The sequence below is a fragment of the Diadema antillarum genome, unplaced genomic scaffold (genome assembly GCF_040938485.1).
Source record: "Diadema antillarum isolate AM-2024a unplaced genomic scaffold, OU_Dant_1.0 seq00000672_RagTag, whole genome shotgun sequence".
Classification (NCBI taxonomy): Eukaryota; Metazoa; Echinodermata; class Echinoidea; order Diadematoida; family Diadematidae; genus Diadema; species Diadema antillarum.
The window spans coordinates 337,840-365,783 of NW_027271579.1; the positions used below are offsets into that span (position 1 = coordinate 337,840).

At 36.4% G+C, this 27,944-nt stretch overlaps 1 protein-coding gene across 1 annotated transcript in view; it reads left to right on the forward strand.

The window, feature by feature from the left end:
* Nucleotides 1-17,978, forward strand: part of LOC139736873 (b(0,+)-type amino acid transporter 1-like) — a 36,511-nt gene extending 18,533 nt beyond the window's left edge. Inside the window, exons 7-12 of the mRNA XM_071647535.1 lie at nt 1,142-1,265; nt 5,044-5,147; nt 15,114-15,210; nt 15,873-16,022; nt 16,723-16,891; nt 17,863-17,978. Coding sequence (XP_071503636.1) covers nt 1,142-1,265; nt 5,044-5,147; nt 15,114-15,210; nt 15,873-16,022; nt 16,723-16,891; nt 17,863-17,978 — 760 coding nt within the window. The remainder of the gene's footprint in view (nt 1-1,141; nt 1,266-5,043; nt 5,148-15,113; nt 15,211-15,872; nt 16,023-16,722; nt 16,892-17,862) is intronic.
* Nucleotides 17,979-27,944: the final 9,966 nt, after the last annotated feature.

Consider the following 27,944-nt stretch of genomic DNA (forward strand, 5'->3'; position numbering starts at 1 on the left):
ACAATATTTTTGAAGGGTTATATTGCTGTGTGAAGGTAAAGATGATGGTATCATAAGATTGTGGCCATCATTGCAAATCATTGATAGTGAATACTTTAAAGAAATATGCTCATTACACCTGATAGTTAAAGATGTCATGATTATAATTATGTGGATGTGCATCATACACTTTCCAAAATTTGTTAATGTATGCCTTTAACATCATCTCGAAGAGATATCTGGCTCTCGCTCATATTTGTTGAAATAAAAATTAAAGTATGAACAGGATATTTTCTTTCTTTTTTTGTATATCATATATATTTTAATGAATAATTGAGTTTACAAATGCATCAATGTTTGCAAGTTGCTTTTGTAAAGGAAATTAGCTAATTTGCATGAATGATGATTTATCTCTCATATTTTCCTATGTAGATTCCTTTTGGAGCTTACCAATTTATACACCGGTGTATTATTTTATAAGAAAATATAAACCAAATTTGTTCTTCAAGTGTATAAAGGATATCTGTCTGAGCTGAAGGTGCCAGTCATTCAAATAAATAGATACACTGTATATATCTGATTTATTCAGATACCCGAATAAGTATATTAACTGAGGGAAACTGCCTTGTTTATCAAAGAAGTATGTTATGTGGATCAAGATATGCACATCTTTTTTTCTTTTTCTTTTTTGAATGAGAAAGCCAGTGTGAGCATGCTTTAATCCTTAAATACCTTTCATGTGTTTATTGTGCATGGTTCGTGACATTCATGTGCATGTTCCTATAATTGAACAAGGAGGTAATTAAGCTAGGATGAAAGATCACATTTTTGAAGGCTTGGTGTTTCAGATCATTATAAATAGAGAAGTGTACTTCAGTAATATTCAATTCCATCCAAGGTCACAGAATAACACTGCCATGCCATTAAACAAATCTAACAAGATTTTTTTTTTCTTCATGAATGTTGACTTCCTGACCAACTTTTGAGATTTTCTGTCTTTTCATAGTAGTTTTTATGGTTTCTGTTCAAGTGATGATTAAGCTGAGTCATTCAACCTAACGGCGAACTGCCATGCATCTAGTGGCTTGGATGTTATATGTGATATGATTACTCCTACTGATGAATATAATCTGTTTCTCCTCTCCTTAACATTTTTACCCAGAAATCTTCCACTGGCTATTATCATTGGTATCCCCATGGTAACCATTCTGTATTTGATGGTAAACATCTCTTACTTCACTGTCATGTCACCAGAAGAACTTCTTCAGTCTGGAGCTGTTGCAGTGGTAAGACATGGTTGCCTCTCTTACACATTAAAGCATTCTTCGGCACATTCATAGCATATCATTCACCAGAATTTAATTGCGGGAAAAATCAAACAAGTTTTTCAGTTGACTGAAGGTGTAAGGAGATTGCATTTGTGGCAAGATGAAATATAAGTAAAGGAACTTCATCATTGTTGTGACTCTTTGTTGACAGTAGGGCCTGTCCATCATCTGCAAAATCTGTAATTGTACTCTAAACCGTATAGCTGGCTACGGCTACTCCTTTATACTATCTTGTAGTATCTTACAGATGAGATTGATGTAGTGAATGATGATAATTTTTTCCCCGTGGTTGATTTTGTCATCTTTGACAACCGTCTTTGTGATCATCTGAAAAGCAGTTCTTGACAAAATCCTATAATAGCACAAAATACTCATAGCATATAATATGAACATATAATATGAACATACACAAAAATATGAATGCTTATTGATCAACAATCTCTATTGAACAGAGTTGGGATAAGAGAAAGTAGCATTGGTAACCCCTGTCCATGGTTACATGCTGGCCACCTTATGTTTAATTCACACCCACTTTGTTTACTTCACTCATCAACTCCCAGAGACAAAAATGTATATAATTTGGTGTTGTGTCCTTTTATTATGATATATACTATTCACTGATAGTGGTTTGTAAGGTAGAATATAGACACATTCTCTTTCTGTCCAGCCCTCTGTCATCATATGTAGTTTGATATGTTTCACTGCATTATTGCTGAATGCCTAATCTCTAAATTCTTTAACAACTGGCAAATTTTATTAAATTGCTTTCTGAGTTTCTAGGGATATGGCAAATATCAACAGTCCCACCTAATCTTTCTCCATGATAGGTTATGCTGTGAGATTCAGAGTAGCATATTGGACAATCAGGAAATTACAATATCTGCAACAAAATTCCCTCAGCACTCGGTGTATTAAAGGCATAATCTACCATTTGAAGATGAATCAAAAACCCAGTATCAGTGTTTTGAAATAGTTCTAAATGCGAGTTAGGGATAGAAACGACCACTGTAGAAATTTGAATCTAGAAAATTGATGTTAAGTATTGTTAAATATACAAATTGTGAACAATAGTTATAGTAAAAATGCTTCTAGACTTTTTTTAAAATAGCTGTTCCCAAAGGTAAACAGGACCTTTAATGTGCCTTGTGCCTAATAACAGGACCCGTTTGCATGATGTTACCCTGGGCTTGACATTACCTGGAGCCAGATCACAAAATGTCCCCAAATAATGGGATTTGTGTTAATCAAATTTCTCTCACTAGCTGCGTGTTTCTTTGTTACTTATATGAAAGAAGTTTCTTGACTCAACCTGATGTAGTGAATGTTATACATATGAAATTATCGTGGAGTAAATGTATCAAGAAGATGTGAATGTCTTATAACATGAGTGCACAAAGATGAAACGAATGTAGTGGAGTTTGGTAAAGTTCCGATTTCCAGGAGCTCCACCAATACACATATGAACTCAATGGGAGATACAAATAAACATTGCACGTGGTGATAATTATGTGAATCCATGGCCTCCAACAATTTTGATGGATACTTCTCTCCTGTCACTGTATCATGACATCAAAAATAAATGTCATATCAGACATTTAGTGAGAGAACACTAGGTGCAATGGCATGGATCATGCCGGCTGCTGTAGCAAGCTCCACCTTTGGGGCCGCCAATGGGACACTCTTTACAGCTGGAAGGTAGTCCAAAGACTGTTTTGATGCCTGGATATCATACTTGTGACTGTTTGCATTTTGTGCCCTGATAACACTATATAGTGTCTGCATTTTGCTGACATGTTGTGTACTGTTGACCATTGATTTTGTGGTGTTATGTTTGCAAAGACAGTGAATTGATTAATTGCATTCAATCTCACTCTACGAAAGTGGCTCACAAATTGTTCCACTTGCCCCTAAAAACTCCTCTTATGCAAATTCTGTAACAATATGCCCTGTCAAATGAATCGTCAGATATAAAGTCACTTGAAATTTTGCAAGAAAAAGTGCAGACAGCTGTGTTAGTAGGTCACAATTATCTGCATGTGCAAGAAACCAGTAAGTAGAGGTATTTTGTGGTGGTTGTGTCTTTTCCCTATTAACCCCAGTTTTTCCAAAGAGTCAAAATCAACTTAAGGGCTTTTTACACTTGTGTTTCTTAACCCCGGACTTTCTCTGACCCAGGACTATCGTTAGTCCCGTACCAATTTTTTCAGCTTTTTACACTCGCCAATTAGTCCCGTACTATCTCTTGTCCGGGGCTAAGGAGAAAACTGACCTTTTTACACTTGTATTTCTTAGCCCCGGACTTTCCAAACCACATGAATATTCATAATTACGCTGTGTACTGTACACGTACACGCACGCACCGGCAGCACTTGATTACCTCGTTTCTGATTGGTCAGTGAAGGTCGGACTTCGTCTCCGTCGCTTAGCCCAGGATTATTTTTTCGTTCTGTTTACACTCACTTGCTTGGCACCGCAATTGCGGTGCTAGCACCGCAATTGCGGTGCTAACCCCTGCTATTTTGCAGGGCCAGATAGTACCGTACTATCGGTGGGGCTAGCCCACTTTGGCAAAAATGAGTGTAAACAGAAAGTGGGCTAAGGATAGTCCCGTACCAACGGTGGGGCTAAGGCCCCCCCTTAGCCCCACCGTTGGTCCGGGGCTAAGCAAAAATTTACAAGTGTAAAAAGCCCTTTAGTAGCATGCATACTTTATGACACTCCTCTTGTGATATACATTGCGTTTGAAGCCCAGGTTTTGTTTTGTTTTGTTTTATTTTGTTTTGTTTTGTTTTGTTTTGTTTTGTTTTGATTTGTTTTGTTTTGTTTTGTTGTTTATAGGGGGGAGATCAACGGGAAGAAAGAACAATGTCAAACTAACTTTTTGTTTTGTTCATAATTACATATTCAAGTCACCATATGTGTGTGCAATGAATCTAGTATTGCATCATAAATTAAGCTTTAAGGATATACATTTCTTGCCGTATATTTCTCTGAAAATGTTGAGTACCATCCCCACAGACTTATAACAATTAAACTTGAGCTTTTTTTCATGTTCAATTTTCTTGCCAGTTGAAGTTTTAGTTTCTTTTTTTCTGTATGCGTTTTCATCAAGTATTTTATAGAACATTTCACATATAGTCAGAACTTGATTGTGCCATGTTCTCCAAATAATGTTTGATAACAAACCTTTACTGGGGTTTTCAAAACTTTCCTGATGTGTCACAAATTCTCCCAAAAGGTTGACCAATTAATTTTATCTGATGAGCAATGTACTCATATAGTGTAGTGTACACTCAAAAATTTTTCACAGTTTTGAGCTATGACCACGAAAGTCACATTATGGGTATATCACCTAAAGGTGCCAGTCAAGTTCAAATATTGGTAAAATCTGACATAGTCAATGGTCAAAAGGTCAATGAACTTTCCCTGATATATGTACTGGCCCTATTTACAATATTTTGGTGTGCTCTCAAAATTATGCTCCACAGCCTTTCATGAGCTATGACCACCAAGCTCACACCATAGGTACATAACATAAAGATGTCGGTCAAGTTTGAATATTGGTGAAGTCTAACAAGGTCAAAGGTCAAAGGTACAACACTATGCTCACAAATTCGATGTGCAGGTGAGACACTTGGCGTTTGCCATGCTTTCACATGAAAGAACCATGCATGCACGCAAGTTCCAAGTGGATGTTTGTAAAGTTACAACTTTCTTGTGCTGAATTTTTCACAAGACATTCGGGGACAGAACCTTGGGACCAATGGCGTGGTTGATGCCCTTTTCTGTAGCACTATCAACATATGGGGCAGCTAATGGCACTTTATTTACTGGAGGAAGGTACAATCATATTTGTAGCAACAGACATTTAAATTGCCATGTGCAGTGTACTTATTCAAATGCTGTCATCTGTCACATACTGTCATTGTAATCATGGTTGTGGTATGGGCTTCATTATGACGCTAATGTGTTGCTTCTGTCATTGTGAAAGTTGCATGATTAAATATCGCCATTTCATAGGCAGTACACGTATCTTCAACACAAGCACAGAGGTATAGGGACATCTACACCATACATTTGGTGAAAATCTGATCAGCCATTGTGTAAACCTGTTTTATGTCTTTTACGGTCCTTTGACCTTCGACCTCATGATGCCAAAATAATTAATTGTTTAACTTTCTTATTTGGATATGAAGACATCCTGCAAGTTTGGTGGAAATCTGATCGTCTGTTCTAGAGTTATCAGGAGACTAAGCTTATTTTTTGTTAACCCTTATGAACTTTGACCTTTAAACTCATGACCCCAAAATTAAATAATTTCTTTCTTACTTTATTATAAACACAGGTCCCGCAAGTTTTGTGAAAGATCTGATAATCCATTCTAGAGTTGAGAGATCAAGCTTATATAGATGTCATTTTTTACCCTATGACCTTTGACCTTTGACCTTTGACCTCACAACCCCTACATTAATTTGTTTCTTAATTCTTAATTTATTTTGAACCCAGTCTGCAAGTTTGGTGAAAACCAATCATCTAATCTTTAGTAATTGGGAATTTAAAGTTCTTTTATGTTCTTGCGATAATGACCCCTATGACCTTAGATCATTGTCCTCATGACCCATAAATTCAATCGTTTCTTTCTCAGTTCATTTTGAACACGGTACCCAACAGGTTTTTTTTTTTTTTAATTCATTCGTTTGTTCTTGAGTTATATTGTACACAGACAGACAAACAAACAAACATACAGAACCAAAAACATCACCTCCACCGCCCATAGGGTTCACCTCCTGGAGGAGGTAATGAAGTTACAAAGCAATTGTAACATCACAAAGAAATTCTGACAATTCTGACATTGCATGCTGCTTGCTACAGTCACTTTGTAAAATTGCACAACGCAATTGTGGCACTGTGCCCTGCTTTATGGTAACTGTAGGAATCCTTCACAACATCGCATCCACCACAGACCTCAGCTCATGATTCCCTTTCTTTTGTTTGATTTTTTTTTATCCCAACTATGAAACAAGTTTGCTCTGCCTAATTTTGAGTATCTGGTTACAACCACAGGCCTCAGTGCCTCCAAAAGTACTGGAGATTTACTTCGGGGCTGCACCCATCCTTGAATAGTACAGTACTCTCCGCGTAATTGGGTATCGCTTAAACGGGTACTCCGTTTAATTGGGTAGTTATGTCAAGGTCAGTTCCAATGCACAATAAAATTACCTGATAATCGGGTTGCCTCTCCGCATAAATGGGTAAATAATATTCTTCTAATCTCATTTTTACCCACATTTTATCGCAGATATTGGCCTAACACTTTAAGGATTCATGCATGTCAAATTTTCCATGGCTAATCACATTCTCTGCTTAATTTGCAAAGAAGACCCACCATTTGGGGAGTGATTAAACATGAAAACACATGAACACGTACCGACTTGCCATTGCACATGTAGCTGGGCACTCACAATTGCATAGACAGACAGGAGTTGAACACACTTGCGCTCCTCCCTTGCTCCGCAACAACATTCATCATAAGAGAAGTTTAAAACAAAAATCAGGCCATGCACCAGCTCCATGCATAATTTTGCTTTTCCCCAGTCACTTCTCAAAAAGTAACCCGACGTTCTACGTGACTAGTGCACGCAAAGAGATGTGTTCATTTCGGAAAACACCTGCGTGTTAGCGAGGAGTCTATACGTTAAACGACAAAGTTTTCTGAAGACATATTTTTGTCCATAAAAAGAGTGTAAATTAGTGCTCGTGACTGAGCAAATGTAAGGTATGTATAATGTGCAGTGCAAGCACACGTGTTAAGCATACAGTGGTGTTTGGTGCAGTGTACAATGCATGTAGATACACGTTGTGTGTGTCAATTGTGAATGAGACATGTTCTTCTGGTAATCGGGTACTCCGCTTAATCGGGTAAGAAACGCTCTGCCCGAGCCTATACCCGATTATGCGGAGAGTACTGTACTACTTTGGAGTCACCTCTGCCCATAGTCTTAATCAGAAACTCTCAGGGCAAAGTGTATTTGTGTATTATTTATGATCCCTTTTGTTCTCTTCCATAATGCAAAAATTAAAGTCAATGGTAAAATTGCATAATCAAAGCTAAGCCTGTAATAGATTACCGGTATGTATTCCTTGTATAAAAAAAAGAGTACACTAAATCTCTTGTCATGATGATGATGATATCGATCATCCTTATATTGTGTAATCGCCTGATTTTGTGTTTCAAGAATAAGAATCTGTCTTTTTGCATTTTTAAGTCATGAGGTGCATGGAAATGTGACAAGAAAACAAATACTATGAGGAATTCTTCTGAATAGTCAGCAGTATAGTATTGGTACTTGTAAATGATTATGAACAGAATGTAATCATTTAGGAGTATGCAATGTATCAGGGTAGTCTTGTAATTCTTTCAAAGCAGTTATTTTTCTTATGGATTTGATATCAATTTTTTGTGTTCCCATGATAGTCAGGCACAGGACTTCAATTGACCCTGACGTCAACCACCCCCCCCCCCCCTCTCTCTCCCTCTCTCTGTTAAAGTCATAATCTCAAGGCTGGGATGTTTATCACTTATATTAGTATGGTAGGAACACCCAGTTTTGATGAGTTTCATATGTCATTTTACAGCAATAATATCCTCCCATCAAATTCTGCCTTAATAATTCCAATCTTAATTGCAGAACTTTTGGCTTTTTGATTCAAGATCAAAGTGGAATTACTTTACTCATCCTTCAATTGCATCCTCCGAGCCTTACTCTTCATTGTTTTAAGGGTATAGCTAGTAACGCCTGGTATAGAGAATTTGTTAGCTTGTGTTTTTCCCACAAGTTAGCAGTTACGTTTTCCTTATAATGTATGCACCGGCTGCAAGCACGAGTATGAATTAACATGTATTTGTATGTGCTTGGGATAAGACATTTGCAGACCGTACCTTGGGCAGTGTGTCGTGGCTGGTACCTCTATCTGTGGCCTGTTCCACCTTTGGTTCCAATCATGGTACCATGTTTACAGCAGGAAGGTATATATGGTGTTGCCATGGCAATGTCTTTTCTACAGCAAAACACCTTTGTACTGCTGCTTGTTTCTGGATGTAGAATTCTTTAGATTTGTTCAGTCTGTGACAATGAATGCCATGTCACTGTTGATTGTATACATCTATTAAGAGTATTTATTAATCTTTTGTGAGTGTATTCTAACCAGCTTTTTTAATATTTGCAAAAATGTTAGCAAAACCTGCTTTTCCATATTAGCTAGTGTGAGAGATAGTGAAAGAAAAATTTTAAAAGCTGATTGACAGAGTTCAGTACATATGGTTTGGTTTGCTTATCAGACCTTTTTTGTTTTGTTATGTTTTGTATTTTGCTAACTCTTGTAGCTTTCTGTTCTCATAACAGTCCTAATTAAGAATTTATAGAAAGTAGTTGCCTTATGTAGATTCCCTTCTGGTATGCATAACCTTTCCTAAATGCTTCTTTCCCTTCCCTTCAGTGTTTCGAGGCATATGTAGCTGTGATTAAATATGATTGGCTATCGATGGACATTACTAACTGGACAACTCTTCCTGTTTCCCCTTTGACCCTTTCAGGACCACTGTCTCAAAATGCTATGATGCAGAATTATTGTCCAACCTTGTAGCTGTGGTAATGTCAATGCCATATTAAGGGAAATTAAAATCCAAACGTAAATGTGGATTGAGTGAAAGCAGCAATGGTGTAGAACACATCATTGGAAGTTTCAGGAAAATTGGACAATTGATTCAAAAGTCATGAATATCTCAAGTTTTTGGGCTGTTGCTGGATAAGAAGACTACTAAGGTTCATAACATCATTATGATCAACAATTAAATGAAAATATTTTAGAAAACAACATTATGTGACTCTTCTATCATAGTGAAAGAACACTACTTTGCTTACCTCTTTGAGACAGCAGGTGGACTAATGTGAACCTTAACATATTGCAGTAACAAGTTGATGGAATGTATACTTTTTATGATCAATAAAATTTATGGAATTATCTCAGTCAGACCGCAGCACCCGATAATTCGCTCGTATTTATTCAACTCGTATGCAAGCCCCGCTCGAGGCTTGCATACTAATGAGCTGAGTAAGGGGATTTTGTCCTTTGGCTTTCGGCAACAAAAATACACCTTATATTCACAAATTTGGTATAAAATTCAAGGAAAGTATGTAAACTATCATCACATGTTACTCAAATTATTGTAAATGGAAAATATCATAGCGTAATTTGACCTTGAAAACTGATGAAAAAAGTAATTCGTGCAGTACACGTTCAAGACGTCAAAAGAATACCAAATTCACTTTGCATCTCAATGAAAATGCATTATTTGGTAGTCTATCTCTTAATCTTTCTATCCATGTAAATATCTTGACAATTTGTTGCTTAAACCGGTCAGGCACCAGTAAAATATGCATCGATGTCAGTTCTGATCAGCTTGAAACCGTGCAATCTCAAGAGTAAGCTCTCTCATTGGACAGCGCTTGCATTCAGCGCTTGCATTACGTCATTACGCTGCTACATAACGGTTTGATGCCACTTGCGGTTTCTTGGCACGCGTGTAGTTCAAGCCTAGTTCAAGTGCTGGATGCAAGCATTGTCCAATGAGAGAGCTCTTTCGCGCCACTGTACGCTTTGTGTGGAGCATAATTCTGGCTTAGGAGTGAATTTTACAGACATTTCAAATAGAAAAACTAGTAGGGGTATAAATCATGTTTGCGTCTCCTTGACTCCAATATATGGTGAGTATCTAAGCTTCCTCTCTACGAAAAAGCCAAAGTCAGAAACAACAGTTTTTTAAATGACTGTAGACGACAAAATCTTCCATGAAAAGCAGGTAAAATTCACGCAAATTCGTCATGATAAGATCTGATATTATACACAAATTTAGTATCAAAATAAAGATCAAAGTCTGCAGAACAATTTATTCTGACTTGTAGCCATGACGAATGTATGTACAAGTCGCTACACTGTGAAAACCATAGCCCTGTCAAACTCTCGCAAAATCTTGCACGACGAGACATCTTTTGAACGCAAAGATTGTCAACGAGAGTGCTGAATAAATCTTGCCAGATCGGCTCATTAGCATACGTGCTGCGGTCTGACTGTATCTGGAGTGCAGATTTTCTTTATTGTTGCCCATAATAATGTCATGGACTGTGGTAGTCTTGTTATCCAACGATGAAGGTACTGGAATGTTAAGAATTCATAACTTTTTATTGATTGTCCAGTTTTCTTCAAACTTTCTTTGATGTGTTTTACTTTTAAAGGCATAATTTACCATCTGCAGACAAAACAAAAACCAGCAATAATGCTTTAAAATAGTTCTAAAATGTGAGTTAGGGATAGAAACAACCACTGTAAAAATTTCAATCCATGTAATCGGGGTTTAGTGTTGTTAAATACACAAAGTGTGAACAATAGTTATAATAAAAATGTTTCCAGACTAAGCCGTCTACAGTTACGGTTTATTGAGAAAAACACTCGTATTTCTTTATATTTTAGGCTTTATTGCGAAAACTTTATATGGTAGGATGTTTTGTGATACATCAGACCTACACATATGCATCAAATGTGATATCTTGATCATTTTTGAAATCACTACTCCCAAAGGTAAACTGAACCTTTAATTAATATTGCTGCTTTCATTTGATCCACATGTACATTTGGATTTTTGTTTCCTTCAGAAAAAATTTAAGAAAATTAGCCTCACTGTCAAAAGCCTTTCTCTTTGCTTTTGCTTGTAGACTTTTGCTGATCGTACATTGGGAGTCATGGCATGGTGCATACCATTCTTTGTAGCCTGCTCAACATTTGGGGCAGCCAATGGGAGTTTGTTTGCCACTGGAAGGTAGAATTTAAGTCTAAACTAAAAGAAAAAGAAAAGCAAACCAAATTGTTAAAGAATCAATTTCATGCCTATTTCATATCCACTGATTCAGTTTTCACCAAGCCATCATCAACAGACCTCACTGAAATTTATGAATTTGTCTGAGTTTGTATTCAAATCATATCTTTCTGATTGGGGATAAAACTGAAAGTAAGTCTTTCTCCCATAGTATCACCTGATTTTGAAGTGGTGTATTATGATGTATACATTAGAAGTATTGTGCAGCAATATTTTTCATCGTACACTTTGCCTTGTATGCATGATCATATCCAATATTCCTGCAAAGGTTAAAACCCATCTTTATATATTATATAAAGGGTCTTAATTGTGACGGGTCAGAGGGAGTCCTCGTAGATGTAACTGATCAGAAATACAATTTGCAATAATCTTGAGACTGAAAAAATTACTGTAGCAAAATAACAACCACAACAAAAAACAAAAGTTTTTGAACTGGAACATTGAGTGAAATGTTACATAAAACCAATGCCTACTACTTATATTATAACCATTACCAGGTTTTCTTGCACATGGTGTGAATTAAACTCTCCCCTATATGCAATTATGTGATAAATGGCACACTTTCAGTGTTTAGAAGTAAGGATATGATAGTCCTCAATCCAGTGGGGATGCTTATAGCATAATCACACTATAATGTTCAATGATGTTATAGTGTAGTGGAGGAGATCTGGACTAGTCTGATATTGATGATTTGTATGTAAATTTGATGATAAATCCCTTGGGAGGGAGTAAATACAAATTCAGGGTTTGTATCCTTAAAACTTATCTTAAATTCTGAGACTTCTTTACGCTGTAATTAAATTTGCCCCTAAGCATGATTTTAGATACTTACAATTATTTGAACTGCAATCTAGTTTCATTCTTCATATTTGGCAATAGTCCTAAGCATTTTTTCCTTTTTCAGCAGGAGTAGTGAATTCACTATGTTCCTTGACAGAGAGTTGTTTGTGCTATCATTTATATTCCAAACATTCTTCCCTCTGTTGTATCATTACATAATCTGTGCTTCTATCAAATAGAAAATTTAGCTTATACATTTCATGTACATTGAGCTCGTGATATTTTATGTAACAAATCCAATTAACTTCCATCCCATGTTATTTTAGTAAAGACATGAAGTGCTCGTTTTGAGAGACGTTGATGTCCCAATCAGATTCAAACTCTAGATTTTTGTGTTTGGTTGTGACAATATGGCATTTGTAGCATACTCTCTTGTGTATTATTCTGTATTCTTTTTGGATCGTATCAGTTGATAACTTTTCATCATTAAATTGTGATTTTTTTTTTGGTTCATGTTCTTCTTTTCTCCATGGCAAAGCAGTCACTGATTTCCTATATGGGTATACTTGCACAAAAGAAGCTGTAAATATTTTTTGACACTCCAAAGTTGTTGGTTTTGCAAGGGTGCTGTGTAACATGTGCAATATTCTTAGTTATGACATATTTTGCTACATGGAACTTGTTGAGCTTCTAACAGTGTGAGAACTGTTCAAATAACTTTGAATAACAATTCAATTTCAGATACAACTCATTTTGAAAATGGTTGATGTTTAGATGATAATATTTCTTCCACATGATGAATAGATGATCTGTGAGTAAATTAACTATTAGCATCTTGAAATTGCCATGGAATGGAATCTGTGCTCTGCTTTTATTGAGCACTTTTCTTTTACTTATATGTCTGCTCATGACAAATGGGCGTCTGTAGTAGTTAATAATATTTTTAGTTAATAATAGCATTTTTGCAAAATTTGCTGTGAGTGACGTAGTGGCCTGCTTATTAAGTGCCTTGTAAAAATGAGCTAAAACTCATTTTCTGACCACTACATTGATAGGATAAGCTACATTTAAAATATTGATTTGTAAGGAAATAGAGTGTAAAGTATTATTACGATTCATATGCATTTCATTGTGTTTTATTTATCTGTATATAATTCATAGCTAAAGGGTTGTAGATCAAATAACCATTCATGTATCACAGCCATGTGGGAAGTTAGATTCCTTTATGTCAGCCTGCAACTAAATGAGTATAACTAACATATGTTTGATGATTCGTATACATTTGCATGATTATATATCTTTGGAATATATTCACATGTATACATGCATTACCTGTATTTACAATCATCATGTTTCAAACATAATGCTTGGAAGAATATAATTTTTTCCCTTGTTAGTTCATGTCAGCATTCCCTTTTGCACTCTGTGGGTGAAAATATTGCCTAGCATGTTATTCAACACTCATTTCCACATGCTCACAAGTATACTACTAAACTTTATGTTTACATCTCAATACCCAACACAACTTCTGTTTCTTTTGTTTTTAGACCTGAGTCACTAACATGCCTTTTAGTCATTGCATAAAGCAAGTCATAGCTTCTGTAAAAGCTTTGAATGTCCACTGATTTTACTTTTCATATAAAATCATACTTTTGCTCAAATTGTGTGAACATTCTTTGCATCACCCAAACTTTCATCAAAAGCACTATAATATAATGTGTGTGTGTTTTTGTGTGTGCATGTATGTATTTGATAATATTATATCGTAGGGAACGTTCTGTGATATATAAGACTTCCTTGTGAGGAAAGAGAATGTCTGTTTATTTTATGTAATTTCGAACTTTATGAAGACAAAAAAGTAAATGGAAAATGGCAAGCCAGGGTATATGCACCACCCAAGAAAATGAGTTTGAGAATCATGTCGATACCTTTATCATTTACCTGCATAGACATTCCATCTTTTCCTGTTCTTTAAGCAATTTAGATATCAGTTTTTCGTGGTCATCAGTCACAATTCTGTATTTATTTAGAATGAAATATATATATGCATATTTTCATTCTCATCCCCTATTGCATGGTGACCTATGTCACCCAGACGTTTGGTGATCGAAAGTTTGGTTTCATGTCATGGCTCATTCCATTCTTTGTGTGTTGCTCCACTTATGGGTCTGCTAATGGCACCGTCTTCACTGCTGGCAGGTAAAGTTTCTACCAAAGAAAAATCAAAGGGAAGAAATAGTTTAAAACAAAACAAGATAAGGAATCATGTCATGCATTACATTTTATACATTAATGAAAAAAGCTGTCCTTTGCTAGCTCAAGCAATATACATTCACATTATTGCTTCCAACACGTTGTAGTTGGGTCATTTTTCTCCAGATTCATTATCTGATGTGTGCATTGCATGTTATTCTTAGTCTCTTTACCACGAAGAGGAATGTAAGTGTGATTTTGTTCTTTTGCAAAAATGTAAATGAATTCTGAAGGGACACCAATTCCTTTTTTGTTTCCATTAGTGAGAGTGAGTCACAAGGCCTACATAAGTCTTCTATGCATTACAGAATATGACAATAAAAACTCTCTATAAGTATTTTACATTGGCCTGGTTTTAAGAACTCATGGTACTAATTTGTGCTTGAAAACTATCCCAAGTGTCATCGTCGACTTAATATCACATGGTCAGTCTGTTTGGCATTCGTATGGTGTGCTTGCATGATAAAACATCATTTCCAAAGTTAGTAAAGTAAACCAACCTGATTTCTCAGTAGATATCATCTTTAGTGGAAAAGGGTTTTCAGTCTGCCATGGTTGTGTTGGCATCAGCTACTGAGATATCATCATTATCATCGTGACATAAGATAGAAGAGAGTTATACTAGCATTAATAGTGACAGCAAACTTGTACTGAATGTATATATCTGCATAGGTAGGAAGGTGTATATATGATCTCTGCAAATTTATGTTTATAATAATGCTATCATATAGCCTGCATGGCATCGCTACACCCATGTACCTAAGAACTATTGGCATTTTGTTGTATATTCAGACAGATTTTCTACATGCATTCATGATGACCACTGACCATTTATTTGACAGATTAACGTATGTTGCTGCCAGAGAAGGTCACATGATAGAGGTGCTGTCCATGATACACGTGAAGCGCTTGACTCCATTTCCTGCAATGATATTCACCGTGAGTACCTTGCTCTTAGATCCTCTTTGCACAGACTGGCCACAACAATTTACACATTGGATGCTGTAATCCCATTCTCTCTAGGGTCCATAAATTTTGAAACTGATCTCATATCTATTTATAAGTGTTTTTGTTATTGTTTTATTATGTATGTATTTCTGCCAAATCTACCAGTAGTGAATCAAAAATTGGAATCTCTGTTGTCTTGCATCTTATACTGTTTGAATGCTTCGTATAGTACGTTTAAGAATATCAGAGCAGACGTGAATTGCAGAAACTTTAATTTAGGTGTAAGTAGATATTAAAAGTCATAAAAATCATATAGTCAGTTTTGTAACAAACCAAACATAAATGGTTCTGCTGTTCATTTGATTACTCAAGTAATATGCATGGGTAAAGGGCAATTTAGAACCTGTTTCAGAAAGACACTGGCAATCTTTTTCATTATCACAGCAGTAACTTCAGCATTCTCAGTGAAATACTTGGTGCCTATCTGTTGCCATGGTAGCTGTTGTCAATAAAAGGTGTATATGCTATCAGTTTTTGAGGTCCTAGTAAAGTTCTAGGACCAAAGTATGGTGACATTTGAAAGGCTAAAAGTCTGTCTCGCACAATATTTTGCTGATAATAGACTATGTGTCATGCCATTTGTTATTCCTCAGTCTATTCTGGCCATTGCCATGCTGATACCAAGTGACTTTGACACCCTCGTGAACTACTTCAGCTTTGCCGCCTGGATGTTCTATGGGATGACAGTTTCTGCCTTGCTTTATCTCCGGTACAAGCACCCCGAGTGGAAGAGGCCTATCAAGGTACTCTTCTCACCACAGTTTTGCAATCACCATCACCTGGTTATGGTTTGCCACATTTGTAATGTGGGAGCTCATCTAGTATTTGTTGTTTTAGTTGACAATGTTGATGAGACATAGAACAAAATGATATTGACTATGTCTAGTGCACTTTCTGTCAAATTCACAGGCCATACTGCACCCATATTACATTTGAATAAAGAGTTGCATTCATGAAGAAATCATGGACTATTTCAATTTGACACTTTCATGAAGAACATTTCAATATAAAGGTTCTTGACTCTTGAGAGGTTAAGTGATGCTCAGTGCATCTGGTCTTGGACAAACTGATTGACATATGCTATCTCTCTTTATGCAAGCTTATGAGATGTTGTCTGGCAGTGCAGAGGTAGTGATAAAGGGCCATTTGGTATAACAGTGGTTGCAGGCATATGGAGGAGGCTGTCCTTTGTGAATACTGTCTACACTCTATTTTCAGTATGTAATAACATTTTGGCACTACAATCATAATCATTTATCATTCCCAAATAGAGGAGATGCCAAATCTCTGTCCTTGTAGAATGGTTGAAGATATGCTTCAAGAAAATAAACAATTTTCTGGAGAATTTTCCAGTCTACACATGCTAAAATTTAACGTGTGCATGATTGACATTCTAAATTTGCATTGATTTTGTTGAATGTTTCCTGTTTGTGTGATTTTTAGGTTCCTCTTATCCTACCCATCATTGTTCTGATTGCCTCGATCTACCTGATCATCGCACCCATCATTGAGGAACCTGCCCTTGAATTTCTCTACGCTTTTCTGTTCATCTTGTCGGGTCTTATCTTTTATATTCCCTTTGTGTACTACAAGAAGGAACTCAGTTTCATGAGTGAGTGTATAATTTAGTGTATGCTTCTTAGTGCAAAACAATAGGATACATTTTCATGTTTATATGTCTTGCATTTATAGATTTTATAGGAATGTAATCCTTTTGTTTTCAGTCGTGATATTCATACAGATTTAGCAAGGCTTTCTTCCTCTCTCACATTTTTTCCCACCTTTTATCTCTTCAGTATACTCTGACTCATTACCCACGTCTGTATTTCTCTCTTTTTTTATCTTTCTTTCTTTCTTCCTCTTGTAACAATTTACTGAGGCTCCTTCTGAGTTAACGTACATCATATTTATTACGCTGATGAGTACGTTTTTGCATAACATTACCTGCATTAGCAGTGCAGTGCAAATAATCTCTGATAATAGACAGTAATTTAGGCCTATGTCCAATCTCCCACTCTAACCATACATTTCAACAAAAACAACACAATTACTTTCAACTTCTTTTATACTGAAATCAGATAATGTGCTTTCAGTTGTTCATGAAATGGTATTGTGCAATCTGTGTTTGCAAGGGTTTTAAGTCTTGAAGAGCGTACATTCATAGGAATTCAGCTTGTCACTGTCATGTCAGTTTGAATGGATGTTTGCTGAAATATCCTGAGATCATACTCACACTCTGTATATTGCAGTTCAGTTTTGCTAACAGAAGGCCCCACACGTACACATATACAAAGCTTATATAGGCCCTACAGATTTGCATTAGTAGAAGAATGTTAAAATGGATGAAGATTGATTTACATTTGCTGCAGATTTGCAACATATTCCTCTTAGACACCTGGATCAAACCTGAAATATTGCCTGAAAAATCTATCAATCTATCAAAACCTGCTAAAAACAATGAATTGAATTGATATAGTAATCCAACATGCACACAAAAATGAGTTGATGTGCAATGATTGAGAATGAGAGGTCACCCATGCTTAAACTTATTTTTATAATCTTTGTTTTTGTTTTTTCCCCCAGAGCACATCACCGTGTTCTTCCAGATGCTCTTTGAGGTTGCTCCAACTCGCTATGTTGCCCCTGAAGAGGATGAGAATGAGATTACAAGGGAGGATGAGAAAGCTATCATTTCATAATATAGCACAGTGAATCCATTATTATACAGTAAATGCATGTTATGCTCTATCATCCGTCATACTGGATTATAAAGTGACAAATAAGATATCTTCCCAAGTGCCGATTTATTTCACCTACACTGCAGGTCGAGATGAAACAGAACTGCACAAGGGATAATTTATTATGTGGAGTTCTATAGTCTGGTACTGGTGCATCAATAAACATGCACGATTAGAAATTGTTATAACAAATAGACCACTCAATCTACTTGAAATTCTGTAGGTCTAGACCCTACTAGATCTACAACTGATGTCTGCCAAAAAAAAAGATGACAATATTATGTTGATAAAACCATGCAACATTGTTCTCTCTTTGGTCTGAAATCAGCTGTATATGGTACAGCCATACACTATACCAAAATTTTCACACAATCAGGTGAGGCAATCTGTCCGACCACAATGCATACTTCACTTTAACTATTTTCTCTCTTAAAATATGGCACTGTGAGCATCATTTTGTGGTTAAGCACCTTTTGGTCATCATTTTTTTGTTATAAAGGAATATTCTGTAAATGCACAAACGTTTTTTTGGTCAATGCACATGAGCAATGCCATGATCAATTTTGTGTAGCCATTGACCAGATTTCTTACTTTTACATACATTGTATTATCTTTGAAATGTATACAACTGTGAAGGGATATGTGAATTATCATCATTATGAGCTGAAGGAGATGGCACTATTATACTTGGTTGTCTTTCTAATAGTGGTGTCACATTATCATCATTTCAAGCTGAATCAGACTGCACTTTAAAACTTAGATGGTTTTTTTTAACAATACACATCATTAATGAAAGCACGAGAGTGCTTTTGATTTTGCTCTAACTAGATCTACCTTGATTGATTTGTTGCGAATTAGACAGCACATGTATGTTACACCTGGTATGGCTGTGTGGTGATGTAATGTGGATTAAGACTTATCTTTAACAGACAGCTCTTGTCTGTGCTGTTGTTGTGTTGAAAAACAAAACAAACTCCAAAACAAACATATAAATTCATGTGATGAAAGGCTTTGACATCAAATTACTGGTTACGTCAGGAACTCTCGATAATTTATGTAACTACACGGTATGTCATGTTCTACAGTCTTATTCATAATAACAGTCATTTACACAGGAATTGCCTTCAATTTTATACTGTATGAATCGATCCTGCCCCATTTTGCAGTTTTGGTAACAAAGGGCATATCTATTGGCGTACTTGGGAAAGTAGCAATGAGTGCTTACAATCTATGTATCTACTTGATTGTAATTGAAGGGTTTTAACACAAAATGAGCGGAGTCCATTCTTGTTAAATTGAGATATTTGTGATTAAAGCTGCTAAAAAATAAAGAAAACCATAAGAAAAAACAGGATATTTGTAAGCATAACTTCTATCTGTATAGAATATTCGTTGTTATATTACAAAAGAGGTATTACTGGAAAAGTTTAGTTTTGTTCTATGCAATGATGGACTTACTTTAAACTGTTTAAAAATGGCGCTTAGACAATTTTGGGATAAAACTCTCCAATTGATATTGTGTATTCTTGCATACATAGAAATCTATATTTGCAGATTCCTGAATTATATCACTCTGCAGTGACTAAAAATGATGTTCATTAGATGTTTTGTAAATTCTATATTCTTAAAAATTAAAGATTATTTTATGACTCAGAAAGCTGATGTTTTGTCTTTTCTGTTCAGATCTTTGTGCGCATCATTAACGTCATGATTTTCTCATCTGAATAGAACCTACTGAAATTAAGAAAATCGATTCGAGTGGATTATCATACCGTTTTCAAGAACTGGGCTTCACATATATAATTGCACTTTTTTTTTCAAAGAGATCCGGTGTTAAAGGGGAAGGCTAGTAACTGATGAGTGGGAATCAGTGGAAATGCTAGGAGATGATTGTTCCAATCCTTATGGGATTCATTCAAGAGTTCATTGTATATCTATTGTTGTGTGAAAATGATTTGCTTCAGAATGGTCTCATATTCAAGTAATGTGCAGTTTAATGCTTCCAGGTTAGCGTCCCTGGTCAGTGACGGAGCATTAATCTGCACATTACGTGAATATGAGACCGTTCTGAAGCAAATCATTTTCACACAACAATAGATATACAATGAACTCTTGAATGAATCCCATAAGGATTGGAACAATCATCTCCCAGCATTTCCACTGATTCTCACTGATCGGTTACTAGCCTTCCCCTTTAAAGAACATGGTATTGTATGTACTAGATAATGACGAAGTTTACCAGTATCATCAAAGACTCCTCAAAATGATGATCATAAGCTGCTTTCGACAAAACCATTTTTTTTTTTTTTTTTGGGGGGGGGGGGGGGGGAGGCAGAACTAGGAAGCTGTATATAGAAATCAAATAAACGTAAGATTGTATATATGGTATGTTAATTTCTACAAACAGCTTCTTCGTTTTGCCATTTCAGATAAAACAACTTTAGTTGAAAACAATTGAAGTTACTGTTGTGTGTGTGTGTGTGTGTGTGTGTGTGTGTGTGTGTGTGTGTGTGTGTGTGTGTGTGTGTGTGTGTAGCAGCCAGATTAGGTTTCACTACCAGTGAAATACAATGTTCAAGTCAAGTACAATTACATGTAAACGTATACAATCAAGCACCAGTTTAACACATATCCAAGATTCCTGCCTACCATCGCGTTTGTAGCACACGTCGATGCGGAGTGGATAAAAGTAATCGTGTTTGTATCAACACCTAAACATAGCTGCACAGTCATATATTTAGAATCATAATCACTTTTTGCCATCATAGAGATTGTCTTTCTTTTAACGATGTTGTTATACAAGTATGTGCCACTGCTGCTCTTCCATGCGAATTATTGTTCTGAGCGATATCTGCCATGTTTTGTCACTCTAAACTTGTCCTATAACATACCATTATTTCGTTATGTTATACATTTGTTTATATGTCTCGCTTGTAGTGTTAAGCATTCCCTCTCTGCTGTCATGAAGAATGATTATTCAGCGTATTTTGGGGTCAATTATCAGTGAACTTTCAGAGGATGCATTCATCCTGTATGCATAAATAAAATCAGGAGTATGTCAACGATGATGTTCGCAAAGTGATCGATGCAAGATGTTCTAAGGCAAAAGTAAGTGTATATAATCGGCTTCGCGGTGAAGGTTGTGACAAATTTTGAAAGCTGTGAAAGCATGTTGGAACCGACGGGTGACGAGGAAGGCAGATACCCCTCTCCCATCATTCGTATGGTTGGTAGAATTACTTAACCCCACTTCTAGTACATTTTATACATTAACCTCGTAACTCATAAGCAGACTGCTTCATGTTTCTTTGATTACCAAATTGTGATTATGGGCGCCAATAGGTATGATTGGCAGTCCCTGATAATTTTTAACTGTTCTGTTTGCACGATCAGAAAAAGGTACTGGAAAACACTAATATAAATCTTATAAAATAGTGAAAGTGGGAAGCACAGAAAGAAACAAAATACACATAACATCTTGCACTCGCTCAATAACCGTTAAGTCTGATACCGGGGAAATCTGGAAGTTACACATTGTAGAATCAACGAGTAGAAGGGATATCTTCAAGTCTGTCTTCGATAAAGACCCCTTTTTTCGGCGTACACACAACAAAGCAAAGAGGATCAAGACCGGTCAGGAAGATGGATTTCTCTCTTCACAGGAGCTAAACGTATCGTCATGGTATTTAATGATAGTGATGAACTTCATATCACGAGAGGAGGCTGTACATGTACATTGTACTGCCATCGTTGTGAGAAATCCAAATCGTTCCGCATTTGGATGATCATCAAAAACAGTTACTTCCTTTGCGATATATCAAGAGTCGAGATGTAGATCGAACAATACAGCATTGTCCCAGCTTTTATTAGTGTTATAATTGTTGGTCTTTCCTCAAATTTTCTCACATGAAGCTTAGATGGCTCGTGAGATCGATCAAAGGCAAAATTGTATGTGTCCATCAGAGGCCTGTCTTCTCACCGATAAGGCAAGTTGTGTTTGTAGGCCATAATGCGGTTTCCTCTCACATCTGTAAATAGCAGCGGAAAAGAGGCCTATGGGGTCTTGCTCCTGCAGTTATGGGACTGCAAAACGGCAATGGAGACGCTAAAGGGATGGTACAGTTTCAGTTGAGATGGGGCTTCAGGTTTTAGTACGGTCTGCTATGTCGAAATATTGGATCCCGTGAGATTTTCGTGCCAAAATTGATTTTTTTAGCTAACTTTGTCAATTTTGGGGTGCTGAATCCAAAAAACTTTGGTTCCATTTTTTTCGACCACGTCTTCAGCCGCCATTTTGAATTTCAAAATGGCCGCCATAGCAAACTGTATTTTGACCCAGTTCTCATAATGTGAGCATCAATGAAGGTTCAAATTTGATGCAAAAAGCATGTTTATGATGTCAGACATTCTGATACACCATTTCCTGTTATTGTAGAGTGTTTTGATACAATTTGAGGGCTGCCATCTTGAAATTCAAAATGGCCGCCATAACTAACTGTGTTTTTACCTGTATCTCAGGTTGTAAGCATTATGGAAAGTATAAATTTGAGGCAAAAAGCATGCTTATGATGTGACAAGTGACATGTGACATGATGTGACATGCTAATATATACATTTTTGTTTTAAATGATGGATCATTTTGGTTAGCGGCCATCTTGAAATTCAAAATGGCCACCACAGCATATGTAATTGGGCCTATATCTGGAGTCGTATGCAGTGTGTAAGGTTCTAACTAGGGGCAAAGAGCATGCGTATGCTATCAGACTTTCTGAAACATCTTTTTCTGTCCATTTTGATATTATACTAGTAGGTGGCCATCTTGAAATTCAAAATGGCCGCCATACCAGAATGCATATCTTGACCAATATTTCATGTTGTAAACAATACAGAAAGTTCACATTCCGGGCATAAACCGGGCTCATGATGTTGAACATTCAGATGCACTTTGATCCCCTCCGTAAAATTGCAGATCATTTTTGAGGCTGCCATTGTATCATTCAAAATGGCTGCTTTTCAGCTAATATCTATGGTTACAAGCAACTTTTAGGCATATCAATGTTTATGGAGGTGTACATTGTACATTCTTTTACAAACATACACGCACATAATCATACATTCTGTAATAATGGATTATTCGCATTGGCTGCCACTCTTGAAATTCAAGATGTGGATTTCGACCCATATTTGGTGCTGAAAGATCTTTACCCTGCAAACTCAAGCATGCTGGAGCACTTTCATGTAGGACCTACAAATATGTGGAAGTGAATCACTTCAATAAATAGTATTATCATTGCATAGACGGAACTGTTTCCTGCAGGTACACTGCCACATTGAAATGCAAAATGGCTGCCATGGGAAACAATCCTTCAAGAGCATTGCATTTGGGCAAAATTTGTGAATGGGAAATCATGTGATTCTGGTGTCAAAGCAAATGACTTTCAAAAGTGCCTAAATAACTGTGTCTGAGTGACTAAATGCTCCCATTTAGACGATTTGGTTGTGGAGTTTAAATAAACAATATTAGCCGTGTGGGTATACTTGAAAATTTATCGGAAATTTACTTAGTTAATGTCTTCTAGGCTCGTTCCCTGCATGTGTTTTTGAAGTCACAGCACTTGTATAGGGCTGAACACAGTGGAGCATTGGTTCTAAATTCTTCCAGAAACAATGACTTTTGCATTTCTTGCCATATGAACATGATAATGAATTCTGTGGCTACCATTGGTGTAGGGAGCTCAAAGCATTTAATTGCACAGTTTATGTATATCCGCTTGAAATAACGACAATGTACCATATTATATTCCCCTGAAGTAGAGGCACAAATTAGGTTGTGAAGGTTTACAAGGTTTGTTCTCTGGATGTGTTGTATCAAGATTCTACGAGAGCAATTGTCCAGGTTGAAGTCATCTACGCCCAACTTCTGGAAGGCATGGACTGTCTCATTGCACATTCTGCATGATTCAAGGCTTAGAGAATTCTTGATCCATCTGCTCTTTGAGACATCCTCAAATTCTCAACTTCAGCCTTTGCCATGAAAGGCATGAGCAAGCAGACCTTTGTTTTTCGCAACAATTTGCAGAACATAATCTCTCAACAGTGTCAATTGTACTTTATCATCTTCTTTTCCAGTGATGGAGCAGACAACGTGCTATGCAGTTGCAAAAGTAAAGCAAAGATCCATTAGGAGAATGAAAATGTCAGTGTCTATGCGTAATAATCATCAATATCTCTGAAATTCTCTGTTGCTCTTGAAGTAGCATCTAATACATGCAATGGAATGAGGATATCAGCTTCCTCGTTGTGACAGGTGACAGCTCCCATGGCATCTTTGATGAACCCTTTGTTTCTTTTTTTTTCCCTGTTCTGTGTCAGATGGAAAAGAAGGCCATAAAATTGTGAGATGGAGAGTGATTGTGGAATTACTTAGAACAGTAGAACTTATATAACTTCCGATAATTGTATCGTCCAGTAATGACTGGATAATGACAAGTTTATCAGATTGTTGTACTGGTAGAAGCGTTATAAGAAGATTGTGGCCCTCTTAAGCTTACGACTTTTGATTCAATCTTACACAGAATATTTCAATTGCAAGAGCTGAATGTCTGGCCTTTCTCATATTATCCCAGACAGATCTTTTCTCATATTATCCCAGACAGGTTTTTTTTTTTAATTCTTTTTTTAAAAATTCTTTCAGATACAAATTCTTAGTACAGAACATGAAAACTTTCTTTTTCATCCCTTTCTAGAATATCTTCCTTGAACGTTTCCGATATCTGATTGCCAAGCACCATATTCATAAGTTTCAATGCAGTGGCAATTTTTGAGATTGCCCTCGTGTGATGATGTTCTAAATTGTTGAGGAATTCTTATGCATCCAAAGTGCCAAAGAACTGAGCTATTATTGCTCCTTTGTAGTTTTAGAATCATTGGCGGTACATCAGTAAGCATCTTGGAAGTCTTGATAATTAAGGATGACCCACACAAGGGCAATCAGGTAAAATCTACTCATTGGCATTCCTTATTCATTCTGTGTTATTCCAGAAATACATCCAGCAATTATGAGCTCCGTGGTCAACAAACACGCCTGTGAATGGGATGCCTGGTAGGGTGACTATGGCATTTTTGCCATTGCGAGACTTTTACTTGTTTGTCTTTATTCTCTCGAGGCAGTATCAAGTTTTTGAACCTCACCTTTAATCGCATTAATCAATGCTTGCTTTTGTAATGACTGGGATTAAAAACAACTATTAACAAGGTTCCATGACAACAAATAATGTCTTGCCTGAGAGTTAAAACAAATCACGTGTACGCGAACCACATACCCGCTTGGCTATTATGGGATGTGGGATGTAACGCTTACACGCTTACCCACACTTATGGGAAGTGGTATGGGACCCTTCCCCCCCCCCCCCCCCACGCAGTGTTTGCCCCTCAGGATGGCTTGATGACGTCATTGGAACCTCGTCCTTACAGTCTGAATTTATGGCGGCAATTTTGAATTAAGAGATGGCTGTCGTTCTGCGTGACCTGAAAATGAATTCGGTCTAACTAGGACAATTTTGGCAAATTCATGTATGGCGGTTACCACAGTATTACATTTATATGTTTTTCTTTGGCCACCACCTTGAATTTCAAGATGGTGGCCTATCTAATGATCTACTGTAGGAAACAGCTGTACTGGAACGTTAGACACCACAAGCATGTGCATTACTGAAACTTTGATGCTCCTACAATAATTGCAACATGAGATATGCGTAAAATCGCTACGGCGGCCATTTTGAATTTCAAGATGGCAGCCTAGTAATTGTATCAAAACAATCCACAATATCAGAAAATGATATATCAGAGTGTCTGACATCACAACCATGCATTTTGCACCAAATTTGAAGCTTCTACAATGCTCACTTAATGAGATATGGATAAAAATACAGTTTGCTATGGCGGCCATTTTGAAATTCAAAATGGCGGCTGAAGACGTGGTCAGAAAAAATGGAACCAAAGTTTTTTGGATTCAGCACCCCCAAATTAACAAAGTTAGCCAAAAAAATCAATTTTGGCACAAAAATCTCACGGGATTACATAGTAGCCTCTACTATTTCCAGTTGTTGTTTTTTTTTTTCTATGATGATTTTAGGTCATAAGAAACCTCTTAAGAAATATGAAAGAGCATATAAAGCCAAGAGGAATTCAAAGTTTATTTCATGAAAATGGGTCTTGAAATGACTAAAATATCCAAAACAAAACGATCCTATTAAAAGGTGAGACCAACCTTTTATTAGGGTCGCTTTGTTTAACTTTGTTTTTGGATACTATAGCCATTTCAAAACCGATTTTCATCAAATAAACTTTCAATTCTTCTTAGAATTGTATGCTCTTTAACATTTCATAAAGTTGTTTCAAAGTATTTTCGCAAAAAGTTAAAAGCTTAATCCCCCGCACCTCAACCAATACTACACCATCCTAGGCATTTCTCTTTCTACTTTTCTCTTGTTTTTCCTTGATAAAGATATCAAAGAAAAAGGGACAAAGTGCATCTCAAAGTTTATCGAAAATAACATGCGAAACAGAAAGGACTTTTCTAAACTTTCGTTGAAAAACAAAATACGTCGGGCCCAGGAATTTATGGACTATACAGTATACTTCTTAGATGGTTCTGCAATTTGTTTTTGATTGACATCGGTGCTCAGTCAACGAAACTTCGAGATCTGACTCCGGGTTACTATCTTTCTACACCTTTATACCGCAGTTTCTTCCTCGACATACTACACTAGCCAGCAGCTCTCAGGATCGCGCCATCTACTGACGGGTGATCAAAGAATGATAAGGCTGAAATTGCGTCTCAAGCTCGACTAAATTTGCAGCCTGCTCGGCCTCCGCTGGCATTTGTTAGGCATCGCCTGGACTTTGTGATGAACATCTTTTCTGTGTTTGTACATGTATCATAGATTTTATTTTCAGATGTGAAAGACATGAATGTATCAAGTGAATAAAGCTTGTACGCGAATTAACAAATAACTTACATTAAACCTTATTTTTTTTTGATATAGTAGAGTTTAATTTGTAATAAAGATAAATATCTTTATAGATATATCTAAGTCTTTAGTTTTCTTTAATTTTTCTCACTTAATATAATTATATACATATATATATATATATATATATATATATATATATAAAGTGAGAAATGTTAAACAAAACTAAAGACTTAAATTACAAGCTGTTAACCTCGGTTCTGAAATCAGAGATGAATACTAAGAACAAAATAGGCAAACGAATAGAAAGGATGTAGAAACCTTGGCGTCACTCCCAGATTAGAATATGTTCCAAAGATTTCTACCTGCTAACTGCCTTTTCTGTTTCATACTTAATTTCATGATTTTACTATCCTTAATTCCTATGAGTAATTAAGTCTTTATTCGAAAGATTAAAAAAAATAACCATACACAACAACTATACATCGTACTTGCTTTGGCTTTAGCCAAGTTCGGGGGTAATTTCGTGCGAAATTGATATTCCATATTATTTTTGTCTGGTCATCTTAGGCTATTTCTGGACAGTGCGATGGCATCCGTAGTACAATATAATATACGTGACACTTGTTATCTGATAGGTCTTATGTATGGACATAGATAGAGAGTACATTATTGTGTTCAAATGTTTATGTTAGCTTGAGGCAGCCGACGCAAATACAATGCCCACAGAGGTCACACGCTATTTGGGGGCTTGCCAAAAATTTTGTTGCCAAAAGCCTGAGAAATCCATCGTGATGTCCTCACGAATCACCCAAAGTTTATACGATCAGAGCAGAATTTGAACATTCCCCTTATCGTGTACCTGTCTTGGCTGCATTTCGGGGTAGGCAACATGACGCCTGCATAAACAAATTCTTGTTGGGTGGAGAGAACCCAACACATGTAAAGAAATGTT